The sequence below is a fragment of the Dipodomys spectabilis genome, unplaced genomic scaffold (genome assembly GCF_019054845.1).
Source record: "Dipodomys spectabilis isolate Male_0828 unplaced genomic scaffold, ASM1905484v1 ptg000506l, whole genome shotgun sequence".
NCBI lineage: Eukaryota > Metazoa > Chordata > Mammalia > Rodentia > Heteromyidae > Dipodomys > Dipodomys spectabilis.
Window position 1 is genome coordinate 1782525 of NW_024871183.1, and position 13247 is coordinate 1795771.

General features: G+C 38.7%; 1 protein-coding gene across 6 annotated transcripts; it reads right to left on the minus strand.

Moving 5' to 3' along the window:
- Positions 1–1565: 1565 nt before the first annotated feature.
- On the minus strand, positions 1566–12490 carry Znf639 (zinc finger protein 639). 6 transcript variants are annotated; one of them, XM_042669823.1, is made up of 8 exons: positions 12242–12489; positions 11499–11825; positions 8452–8523; positions 7996–8025; positions 7768–7836; positions 6094–6204; positions 3279–3413; positions 1566–3136 (listed from the first exon to the last, which is right to left on the minus strand). In XM_042669823.1, the coding sequence occupies exons 4-8, from the start codon at positions 8000–8002 to the stop codon at positions 1986–1988; spliced, it is 1473 nt and encodes a 490-aa protein (XP_042525757.1). In that variant the 5' UTR covers positions 8003–8025; positions 8452–8523; positions 11499–11825; positions 12242–12489; the 3' UTR covers positions 1566–1985. The 6 variants fall into 6 exon arrangements, with proteins under 6 accessions (XP_042525757.1, XP_042525761.1, XP_042525758.1 ...); XM_042669827.1 differs by lacking the exon at positions 3279–3413 and having other exon boundaries at positions 12242–12490; XM_042669824.1 differs by lacking the exon at positions 11499–11825.
- Positions 12491–13247: the final 757 nt, after the last annotated feature.

The window sequence follows — 13247 nt, forward strand, 5'->3', positions numbered from 1 at the left end:
ACCTAACTTGCTGTTCCATTGGAATTAATAGTTGGCTTAAGCTATTTATGTTCACTTAAATCTTATTTATTTTTATGTTGGCACTGGGGCCTTAGTGCTGTCCCTTATAGCTTTTTCCTTTAGCACTAGTGCTCTACCACCTAAGCCACAGCTCCATTTCTGTTTTTTTTTTTTTTGAGGATAATTGGAGATAAGAGTTCCACAAGATGGTCCTGCCTGGGCTGGCTTCAAATATCAATCCTTACATCTGTCTCCTGAGTGCCTAGGATTACAGGGCATGAGCTACAAGCACCTAGCCATTGTGTGTATGTGTGTGTGTGTGTGTGGACAGGGCATGAGCTACAAGCACCTAGCCATTGTGTGTATGTGTGTGTGTGTGTGTGGACAGGGCATGAGCTAAGCACCTAGCCATTGTGTGTGTGTGTGCTGACTCAGTGCTGACCTGAACTCTTTTGCTCATGGCTAACATTACCACCTGAGCTACAATTCCACTTCCAGCTTTTTGGTGGTTGAGGATAAGGGTCTCATGGACTTTCCTGCCTGGGTTGGCTTTGAATTGTGATCCTCAGATTTCAGTCTCCCAAGTAGCTAAGATTACAGGTATTGGCTTTCCCTATGTCTCTTGAAGTGGTAAAAACATCATTACAAATTGGTCTTTTTAATTACAGCAATTATATGTAGAAGTAATTTTGTTAGCAGCAGTGTTTATAAAATTTTGAGGCAATGAAAAACATAATTGCATCTTCTTGATGCGATTTCAGAAGCGGATTACTAAAATGTGTTCTCAAGTTCATATTGAAGTCCTAGCCCCAGTACCTCAGTATGTGACTTTACTCATTCACCATCTTTATCAATTTAAAATGAGGTTGATAATAATACAAGATAACTAGTACCCCCAAAAAAGAGGAATTTGGAAACAGAGAACACCATGTGCACATGAAAACAGCTATCTACAAGCCAAAGGACAGAGTTCAGGAAGAGATCCTTCTTTCATACCCCTTGGAAGGAATCATCTCTGCCAATACTTTGATTTTGAACAACTTCTCACCTTCACTTCTGTAAGTCACTAAATTTCTGCTATTTATGCAACCAAAGTTGTTGTGATTTGCTATAGCAGCCACAGAAATTAATATAGATTGTAAAAATAATTTATCACTAACTGAAGTACATTATCAGGCCAGCAAATCTTAACATTTATTAATCATTTAGTGTGTTTCCTTAAATCAGTAAGAAATTTAATATCAGTAATTCAGTTTATGCATTCATAGTTGTTTAAATGAAGATGAGTTATATGAAATGCATTTTTTTAGTAGTAGATTTGAACTTAAGTCCTCATTGTTGCTAAGTTGGTGCTCTACCACTTGATCTATAACTTCAGCTCTGATTTTTGCTAGTAAAAGTCTAGTAAACTTTTCTGCTAGGGCTGGACTTAATTGTGTGATCCTCTGAATCTCAGCCTCCTGTGTAGCAAGGATTATAGGTTTGAGGCACTGGTGCACAGCTCCCCAGACAGAAGATTAAAAAATGAAAGAAGAATGAAAGAAAAACCACCAAGAAAACTACACTTCAGATTGGAAAGAGAAATTAAGTCTCTATTTTTCATTTTAGTTTTGGTAGTGCAATAATTTAATGACTTCATACACAAAAAGCTAAGCTTGAGTTTAAAAAAAAAAGGAAAATGTAATACCTTCTATGGTAAGGAAGGCAGTCATTTCTTCAGTACATTTGTTACTCTTCAATTCATGAAATATGAGCACATGCAAAGAAACTGGGTAAGTCACCAAAAGGAAATACAACTATGAATTACTGTGTAACTGAAAACATCACAATTAAGGTATCATTATATACTGAAAATTTAGCAATGCCAAGAAAAAATTAAAAAACTGACTTGAAGGTAAATCTCTTACATTGTGCTTAAAGCCATCCATCTTAACATAAAAAAAAACCCTTGAATTTATTTTTTAAACATTATGTAAAGTGAACAGTTAAGTTGACTCATGGACTGGAAGGTGACTGATTAATTCCCTTTCATTTCCAAACCTCATCAAGCAGTCACTACATTTATGAGGTAACTCAGCTGAATGCTTGAAATCTAGATGAATTTTAAGATCTTCAATTTGTCCTGTAGAGTATTCACAATATTGACATAAATAAATCCTTTCAGATAAATGTGAATTTAAATGTTTGCAGTATTCTAGCATACTTGAAAATCCTTTGCCACAGTCATCACAAACATGAGGATATATTTTAGTATGTTCAATAGCAACATGCCTATTAACGTTTGTATGAAGTCTACTCCGAAAACCACACACTTGACATACAAAGAAATTTTTACATTTGTCAAAGGTAATTTTGCTTAACAGGCTGTACTGTCCATGTTCTCCACTGTTACATTTATCACTTAATTCTATTAATTTACATGCATGCTCATTTACTACATGGCTATGCAAGTCTTCTGGATCATTAGTTTCATGTTCACAAAACTGACACAAATACTGCTCATCACAGCTGTGTTCCTGGAAGTGTAGGTAGAGTTCACTGCTTGAGGAGAACTGTACATCACACTGCTCACACCAGTACAAGTGATCACTAAAATGGATGTCTGCAATGTGCTGGCTGAGGTTCTCAAAAATCACGGTCTTATAGTCACAGTATTTACAAATGTAGGGATCTTCTTCATGTAATTTGGCATGTTCAATCAGAAGCATGTTTGTAGAGAAACTTTCCTTGCATATTCGACATACATTTGAATCAGTACGTTTATGCTTCAGGATCATATGCTGCTTTAAATCAGAAAAATATTTACTGTTGAATTCACAAAGTTCACATTTATAGAGACCACTGCTATTAGCTCTCAGTAAAGGCCATTTCTGCTGGGCAGTCACATTCAAAGCCTGGCTTTTGTCAATAATTTTACAGAATTTTGCTGGTGGTTCTTCATCAGTTTGGTCTGGGAGGCTTTCAGAGGAATTGTTTTCTGTCTCTATGTCATAATCCTCAGATATAGCATGCACTTCTATAGCAACAGGAACTTCTTCTGCGGTGTGAACTTCTACAGGACTCTCATCTTGAGTTTGCTGGTATAATGATTCAGGTGAATCACATTCTTCATCACAAATTTCAATGTCAGATTTTTCTGAAAAATAAAACAAACTTATTATGCTACTATTTATAAACAAAACCATCTAGATACACTGTAAAAAAATTTATGGTATATACTGATTTTTTTTTCATTTTTCTCTATAAAATTTGCCAAGGCTATTAACTAATTTCCTAACCTGTAGGAAAGGCAGCGTGGTCTAGAATTCTAAGTATAGGACCAGGAACCAAGTAGTTCTGATTTCTGTTTCTGGCCTTGATTCCATCTGCAAATTTTGGCAAGTCATTTGATGTTTCGGTATCAGAATCATCATCTGTAAAAAAGGATTTGGAAAAATACTATTTATATTGAAGCACTAAGCAAATTATAAAATTGTAATTTTGAGTTCCAACAGAGAAGCTAAGGATTTAGATTTAGCCATGAAAGGAGATACTATCTATACTATCTCCCAAACAAACAGAAAATCTGCTCAAGTTGTATGCTCCATTTGGACTATATACCCTTTGTGTATGTATGTGAGCTACTAGGGTTTGCATTTAGGGCCTCCCACTTGCTACTTTTACTGAGTTCAAATGAGCCTTTATCCTTTGGCCCAGCGACCTTAAGTTAACACAAGGACACTGAGATATAGGTCATATGAAAAAAATTGGACTATAAGATCATTTAAAGAAAGATATTTTGGTTCATTTGTTACAATGAATGACTAAAGCATTACTTCTGGTATTGATATATTATTACTTTAGTAATACCTCACTTAGATTTCCTTAGTTTTCCTCTAGTGACCATTTCTATCCCACTATCCCATGTTACATTTGCTTACTATGTCTTTCTAGGCTACTTTTATTATTCTGAGAACTATTTGTTAGTTTGTAGAATGTCCCAATAATGGAATGTCTATTTCTTTTACATAATTAGATTGGAATTATGAGTTGACTTTGATCACCTTGGCTAAGATAGTACACAGGTTTTTCTATTGTAAAGTCAGTTTTCTACTTACAGACTCTACCTTTGAAAGAAAAACCCTAGATGCAGCCCACAATTAAGGAGTATGGAAAGATGTTCTGTTTCCTTAAGGGAGAAATATCAACACAAATAATTTAGAATTTTGTACAGATACTCATCTTCTCCCCAAATTATTTGTTCAATTGTTTTTCTTCAAGTATCAATACAGATCATGGACATTCAAGTTATATTTTGAATTGTAATTCAATTTTCAAGCATTGTTAAGATGATCCAAGCTTATCAGATCCAGACAAAGAAACAATTATTTCTCCAGGGACCTTAGTTCTTTTTACGTGAGAATGGTATTAGAAATCAAGATTTGGGAATAAATGTGCTCATCACTGCTGAGATGTCATTTCTTTTAGGCATGCTTAGCTAACACTGTAAAAAAAAAAGTGTGTGTACACTACCACATATATTTATAAACATCTTTGTGTATAACCATCTGACTCTTTATTAAGTAATATCTCTGCCTAACGATTTTTTTTTAACAGTTCTAGGGCTTGAACTCAGGGCCTGGGCACTGTCCGAGATTCTGTGCTCAAGGTGACTGTTCTACCACTTGAGCCACAGCACCACTTTTGGTTTTAAGAATATTACAGACTTGCTGGGCGCCAGTGGCTCATGCCTATAATCCTAGCTACTCAGGAGGCTGAGATCTGAGGATGGCGGTTCAAAGCCAGACCAGGCAGGAAACTCCATGAGACTCTTATCTCCAATAAACCACTCAGAAAAATGGAAGCAGTGCTATAGAGTGCTATCCTTGAGCTGAAGGGCTGAGGGACAGTGCCCAGGCCCAGAGTTCAATCAAAAAAAAAAAAAAAGAGAAGAGTTGTATAGGCTTTCCAGACCTGCATGGCTTTGAATCGTGGTTCTCAGATCTCAACCTTCTGAGTAGCTAGGATTATAGGTATGAGCCCCTGGTGCCTGGCTCCTAACTACATTTTGAAAAATTAAATTAATTTTTTTACACTTTATATATATATGTATATATTTTAAATTTTTTAATTATTTTTTTGGGTCCGGTCGTGGGGCCTGAACTCTGGGCCTAGGCGCTGTCCCTCAGCTCTTCAGCTCAAAGCTAGCATCTACTATTTGAGCCACAGCGCCACTTCCGGCTTTTTTATTTTTTCTGCTTATGTGGTGCTGAGGGCCTCATGCATGCAAGGCAAGTGCTCTATCACTGAGCCACCTTCCCAGCCCAACAATTTATATTTTTTGTAACAGGGACCCATTAGTAGCTGCAGAGAAATAATAAAGTATAGCTGTTATCACTCAGTGCCCTAGAAAAAGTAAATAAAAAATTCAAGATTGAAAAAGACCAAATCATTTGCCATTCTTTCCTTCTCCAGACTGAGAAATATAGCTGAACAGAAGAACTGTGAATAAAATGATTCCTAATCTTTTACCAAAAATGTTCCCAACCCTGGGTCACCTCTGCTTTGCCATTAATTGCCTAGTCACCAAAAAGGATTTAGAAGTGTACTTTAAAAGGAAAATTATTTTAGAAATAATTAAGAGGATAAAATTTTCTATATGTAGGTACTGCAATAAAGTTAAAAAAAGAGCTCCAGGGTAAAAAGAGGATGGAAAAGGTTGAAATAAATTGTTGGTAAGTATGAAAACAGAGCAACTGAAACTTGTTGAAATTATTTTAAGAAGGGGAATGAAGGTAAGAGAGAATTATACAAGTGTGGAGACTGATTGAACTACATTGTATACATGTGTGGAAAGGTCACAATGAGATCTCCCCTTGTAAAATAAAGTGGTATTTTCTAAAAACAAAATAGCTTTCCGTATATTATTGTAAATTCAAAACCTTGTCTCCTTTGAAACAATCAACCTACATTTCACTTATCTTTTCAAATGAGGACAAAGTAAAAATATTTTTTGCAGTGCCTTCACATGCTAGGCAAGGACTTTAGCACATAGCTTTACCCCTAGACCCTGTAGAAAGCAAATGGAAAAAAATTGGAAAATATGAAACATACCTTTGTTGTCAAAATATTTTAAGTCTGGCTGTCTTATAGAGCAGACACTGTAACAATGATCAGAAAAAATTCCATTGAATCCATCTGCAATTCTGCTTACTCCAGAGGAATCTGAACATAAAACAGAATGAAAAATTTTAATAAGATAATCATTTAATGACTTATCATTAAATAATGTATCTTATAGTACTTTGTGAAAACTATTCCTTGGCAGCTCTGGGTTTGAACTCAAGACCTGAGGCTTGCTTGGCAAGTGCTCTACCATTTGAACCATACCTTTAGCCCTCCTTCCTTCCCCCTTCTAGTGTTGAGAATCAAACCATGGGCATTGTACATGGTAGACAAATGTTTCACTATTGACCTGACCTACATGCTTAGTTCAAACCTTCATGATTTAAATAAACATATTTTCAAGATCTAAAGCTTTTATATTCAGTCTCATAATGACATTTAGCTTGTGTGTGTGTGTACCCACGTGTATGCATACGCTGCTACTGAGGCTTGAATTCAGGGTGTTGCACTCAAATTTGGTCTTTTCTGCTCAAGAATAGTAGTCTACAACTTGAATCACATCTCCACTTCTGGCTTTTTTTGCTGATTAATTGGGTAGAGGAGTCTCTTGGACTTTCCTGTCCCAGCTGGCTTCAAACCTCCATACTCAGATATTATAAGTCTCCTACTAGGTAGTAGTCCCCTGAGTAGGCTATGGATTCACATTTACCATTAAAAGAACTTATATTATAGATATTATATAATACATATGCATTCTTTCTTTTTTTAAAAAATGGGTCTGTGGCTAAAACTCAGGACCTGGGTCCTGTCTCTGACCTTATTTTGCTCAAGGCTAGTGTTCTACTACTTGAGCCACCAGCTCCACTTATAGTTTTTTTTTTTGTTGTTGTTGTAGTTTATTGGAGATAAGAGTCTTCTGCCATGGCTGGCTTCGAACCATGATCCAGATCTCAGTCTCCTGAGTAGCTAGACATAAGCAACTGGCGCCTGATCATGCTGTGTTTTAGTGGCACAAAATAGCAAATTAGCTTCTTAGGAATTGGCAGGAAGTTATGCCATTTAGTATAAAGAAACCATACTACATAAGGGAAATGGTGTGGACCAATGGAGGCTCCTAAACATAGTCATTTTAAGTTTTTTTCTGGAACGTACACATAAGTAGTAGATTAGGCTTAATTTCTTTGTATTTGAAGAATGTAAGGTAACAAGTGTATTTGAGAGTGTCCTAAGTATGTATAATGTATATTAAGAGCTGGAGTGGCCACAGCTGCTAACACAGCAGAACCAACATCAATTAGAATGAAATTTTAATTTAAAAAAGAAAAGCTCGTATTTCCAAAAGTAACATAGTTTGCTTCCTTAATAATGTAAAATACTTTCTACTAAAGTTTATTAAATGTAGGTTGGGAATCAGGAAAAGCATGAGTAAGTAACCTTGGATATCTAAATGTAAGTGTCTATAACTGGTGGAGTTATGAGGATTACATAAAGTTTGTAAAGTTCTAACACATGGCTAGTACGTGGTAAACAGTAAGGAATATATATTCAGAGAATTTAGTCAAAAGTGTTTCCTTACCCAAAAACTGATCCATATATCAGTCTCATTTAGTCATTTATGAGATAATGGACCCTGATCTAACCTCAATTTAATTATATACTAACCTGAATAACGAGAAGGGTGTAAAGTCTTCCTTTTTCTTTTTTTAGGATACTCATTCATATCTTTTCCACCTAAAAAATGAGAACATTTAATAAACATGGAACAAAGAAGAGTATTATTCAAATTCTTTGAGGTATTTATTGGTAGTAAGAAATTAGTGTGTAACATGTGGAAAATAAGCCTCATAAGAGAAATGCTACAGGGGGCTGGGAAGGTGGTAGAGTGCTTGCCTTGCATGCAGGAGGCCCTGGGTTCGATTCCTCAGCACCACATAAGCAGAAAAACAAAAACATACACACACACACACACAAAGAAAAATGTTACATTATATAATACTTATGTTTATATTTTATTTTTCTAATAAAACTTAAAGAAAGGACATTGATTTGTTTTCTTTCTTTCTTTTTTTTTTGTTGGTTGTGGGGCCTTAACTCTGGGCCTTGGTGCTGTCTCTCAGCTCTTCAGCTTAAGACTACTGCTCTACCACTTGAGCCACATCACCATTTTTGGCTTTTCCTACTTACGTAAGTGCTAAGGAATCGAACCCAGGGCCTCATGCATGCAAAGCAAGCTACTCTACCACTGAGACACCTTCCCAGCCTTCAGAATAGGTTTTGACAACCACTTATAATTAAATCCTTAAGAAGTGTGATAAAAATGAACTTGTTTCACTATATTTTACTAACCTGGTATAATTCTTAATATTCCAGTGAGGAAGAATGAATTATAAGGAAGTTCCACAGATGGTAATAAAAGACCTATATGGGAAACATAAGAGAAGTTATATAAGCAAACATGTGACTTATTTCTAAGATAAAAGAATAAAAATAGCTGATGACAAATTTGTTATAAATATGTTTACAAAAAAAGAATAAAAATACTAGATTACTTGTAAATTTTTCATTTTTTTGAAATGAACTTCTAAAGTTGTAGCTCTATCTTGATACTAAAATAGGAATGTAAATAAGCATTACCTTATTTAGCATTAAAAAAACAAACAAAAGTAAACACAATTAGAGCCATGGAAGTTACACATTGTATACATTAAAATAACATTTCATTGAGCACCAATTATACACTAGAATGTGAACATATTTTAATCTTGTTATGAGCAATCCACTAATCTCAAATCCACACTTCTCAAAATCATATTTATACTATGTTAATTGATTAGCAAACTAAAGCATATAAAGAGAAGTTAAATCTGGATATTCAATTAGGGATGGTGTTGAAATCTGAATATGACCTAATCAATTTTTAAAACCCATGTTTTCTTTTTTTGCTGCTCCTAGGGCTTGAATTCAGGGCCTGCATGCTGTCCCTGAGCCTCTTTGTGCTAAAGGCTAACATTACCACTTAAGCTAAAGCACTTTTTCTGAGTAGTTTATTGCAGATAAGAGTTACCAGCTAGGAATATGGCTTAGTGGTAGAGTGCCTGACTAGCATGCATGAAGCCCTGGATTCAATTCCTCAGTACCACATAAACAGAAAAAGCCAGAAGTAGTGCTGTGGCTCAAATGGTAGGGTGCTAGCCTCGACTAAAAAGCTCAGGGACAGTACCCAGGCCTTGAGTTCAAGCCCCAGGACTGGCAAAAAAAAAAAGAGTCTCATGGATTTTCCTGTTTGGACTGCCTTCAAACCATGATCCTCAGATCTAAGCCTCTTGAGTAGGTAAGATTATAGGTGTGGGCCACCAAAAATGGGCTAAAGGGGCTGGGAAGGTGGCTCAGTGGTAGAGTGCTTGCCTTGCATGCCTGAGGCCCTGGGTTCAATTCCTCAGCACCACATAAGCAGAAAGAAAAAAGCGGGAAGTGGTGCTGTGGCTCAAGTGGTAGAGCGCTAGCCTTGAGCTGAAGAGCTGAGGGACAGTGCCCAGGCCCAGAGGTCAGGCCCCACGACCGGACCCAAAAATAAATAAATAAATAAACAAAAACGGCTAAAAAAATCCATGTTTTCAATTCTATCAGTTTTGGAAACAATTATAAAGTAACTGAGCCAATTCAAGCTGTCCAATGTCAGAATCAGGAAGAACTAATTCTTCTGTCACAAATCAGGATGTCCAGTGCAGCAGTGGGAAAAAGGGACAGTTAGATACAGAAATACCACTTTTCCTATCACAAAGGTGATTTTCTCATTTTTTGTGTAGCCCTAGAACTTGAGGTGCACACAATACATTTGGTAGTTCATTAAATCCTTGGTTTATCAGCACTACACATGGTTCTACCAAATAGTAAGAAAAGTTTATTAAGCATATTCCTCTTAATTCTATTTTCTTAAGAATTGTATGAGGCATTCAGAATGGCTTATTGCCAAATTCTCCTTTTACTGATAAGAAACAGATAGTGAAAATCAAGTCAACTGAGTGCTGTAGACCCAGAGATGAAAAATACTTGCCTCTGATTCCTGGGCATTGAACAGCTATATGTGAATAAATCTTTATTGCTAAGTACTGCCACCAGCATGTTACACTTGCTTCCAGTTCTTAGCCACCCAAGAGAGGATGGTAATCTAAAACACACACACACAAACCAATCACATACTGACAACTATTAAATTTATATAAAATGCTTCACCCCAAGAACATAAAAACCTTCTTTGAGTTACCACTCTAATCCAGGCCATTCAAGTGTGTGTGTGTGTGTGTGTGTGTGTGTGTGTGTGTGTGTGTGTGTGTAGCTGTTTTTATCTTTCTGTAATAAATGAAAAGTAACCAGGAAGAATACTAAAGAAACTGCCAGCTGGGTGCCGGTGGTTTGTGCCTGTAATCCTAGCTATTAAGGAAGCTGAGAATCTGAGGATCGCAGTTCAAAGCCAGCCTGGGCAGGAAAGTCCATGAGACTCTTATCTCCAATAAACCACCATAAAACCAGAAGTGGCTCTGTGACTCAGGTGGTAAGAGTGCTAGACTTGAGCTGAAAGAGCTGAGGGACAGCGCCCAGGCCCAGAGTTCAAGCCCCATGACCAACCAACCAACAAACAAAAAAACTTCCAGCCAAACCTGTTAAATGATAGTCTTCATTATTTCAGTGACTTTTTCAAATTGTTTAGAACTTGAATAAAAAAGTAAAGAATGGGAACCAGGCATAGTATCCAAATTAATGTTGCATGCTGGCTGGATTCAGACTAAGTGAAGAAGAGCAAAATCACTTTGATCAGGAAGAGGAAGAGTTTGACTCCTTCTTAATGCTGAATAAAATCCAGAAGCTGATTAGAACTGTCATTATGGTTGAATGTCTATTATATCTAGATATGTAGTTGGAATATGTTCATTACCAAAATTACTAATACCCTAATTTAAGTAAACATTTTCAGGAGCTTTTTATATGCAAAAAACTTCTCACTCAGGACATCATATAAACATTTGCTCTTACTAGAAAGATTGTGTATCACAGAGAACTTATCAACCCTCTCTCCCCCACTTAAATGTGAACTATATACAATGTATCACTGCAAGAAATCAAGACAATTACACTCTTTAATCACCTAAATTACTCACACACACAAAAAAACCATACTGCTAATACTTTAGTACAGTTTTTCCTCTGCTGAGTTATATATTCTTTTCACACAAAATATGAGATCATGACATATGAAACATTACTTTTCTAAATGGGACATCTCATAAAAAACGTTAGCATCTTATCACTGTTTTTTTTAACCATCAAAAGCATCAGTGTACAAAACACAATGCATATACTAGGCAGTCAGCACTTCTTGAAAAATAAAGACCAACCTTATTCTTAAAGGCCTTTCATACGATGTAAAAGTAGTCTTCCTTTTTAATTGGTGTAAGATGTCTCTATACAATAATATGCTGGCTGTTTAGTGAGTTTAAAAAAAAGAGCTCTCTTTTTCCTTTTCACAATAAACATTATCTTCCCGTATTTTGAAAGAAGACAATGTTTTAGTCAAGAATGAACTAGAGCTCAGCACACGTCGGCCTTAGAGTGAGTCTTCACGAAAGCACATGACCAGTAAGAATTAGAATAGCCATCTGCGCGGCCGGGCAGGACTCTGAAATGAACTGCTGCGACTTCCTCATGTCCGCGTCCAAGGCTGCCTGCCCGCAAAACCAAGCGGAAGGGCGGGGTCAGCGTTCAGGCAGACGGCCCGGTCCAGCTCGCCAGCCCCAGGTCGCGCCACGGGAAGGCCCCCGGGGCCGTCCAACGCACCGCACACCACAGTCCCAAGTCCGGACCGGAGCAGAGGCGGGAGCCCAGGGGACTCCAGAAGCCCAACCCAGGGCGCCACCAGGAAAGCGGACGCTGGGCCTGGGCGTCCGCAGGGGATGGGCCAGTCTTCGGGATGAGGCAGGGAGCTGGTCACTTTCTGGTAGGATTTCAGTTTAAAGAAGCGGCCGGCCGGCTCTTCCCCTCCCGCCCGCCTAGACAGAGGGGCCCGCCCGCTCGCGTTCCCGGCTGCAGTCCGGCGGACTGACCGCTCCTCCAGCACACTCACCTCCTCCAACATACTCACCTCCTCCGCACCACGGGCTCCGTCCGCCCAAGCGCAGATCCCAGGTGATAGCGGTGGCTTCCGGAGCTGAAGCACACAGGCCTACGGGCCACACAGAGGCGGGCGACGCAGCTCCTGCCCTCCCGCTTTCTTGGGCCGCTACCGGGCCGGCGCCTCGGCCTTCCGTGCTCCCCACACCAGCCCTGCGGAACTGCAGGCACAGGCTGCGGAGGCTGAGGAGGCTGCGCTAGCCTCGCTGCCGCTCTAATCCGCGCCTGCGCCGTGCACCTCCGGGGCTAACCGAGAGGGCGGGAGGGAGGCAGCATGGGGGTGGAGCAGAGGGGAGCGGGTTTTGGAGGCCAGACCCGACCACATGCCTGGCCTAGGAGGCACTGCAGGCCTCCAGCCCGGAGTAGCCCCGAAACTTGCGCCCCCTGCCGCTGGAGTATCAGCTACGCACCACCCCTTTAGAGTGTTTCCTCCCAAGAACTGCTCCAGGACTACCCTAAACTAGCTTTTCTCACAGGCTCCCTGCTTCCCTGCTGCAATGAAGGAGCCCTTGAAAGCACTGTGGGCAAGTAGCCTCTCTCTCACACTGGTTTCCTGGAAGTACCGGAATGATGTTGCCTGAGTTAGGACCAGCAACGATGTCATTTGACCCTTAAGCCATAGAAACAGCAAGGATTTTGGGCTGGGGTACTAAGCCCACACCAAAGAACCACACAACTCTAGAATACTGGACATTCAGAGAAACACTTGAGATTTTTTTTTTTTATTGTAGCGATACTATACAGAGGGTTACAGTTACATGAGTGAGGAAATGAGTACACTTCCTCTTGAACATTGTTACCCCCTCCATTGTTTTCCCCCTACCATCCTCTCCCTCCCTCCCTTCCCCGAGGTTCTTTTTTTGTTTTTTTTTGATTGTGATTAAGTGATTACATAATTTCAAAGTCACAAGTTCATTCTAACTTTCCTGGAGCAAATTGTCTACCACAGTCTGTAATATATAACAGTGTTCACATGT

What these genes read in the sequence shown, in the direction of transcription:
- Znf639 (XM_042669824.1), bottom strand. An exon ending in AAAATATTTTGACAACAAAG is followed by an intron (nt 3,414 to 6,093) that starts GTATGTTTCATA and finishes CCTTTTTTACAG; the next exon opens with ATGATGATTCTGATACCGAA. An exon ending in CCACGCTGCCTTTCCTACAG is followed by an intron (nt 3,137 to 3,278) that starts GTTAGGAAATTA and finishes TTTATTTTTCAG; the next exon opens with AAAAATCTGACATTGAAATT.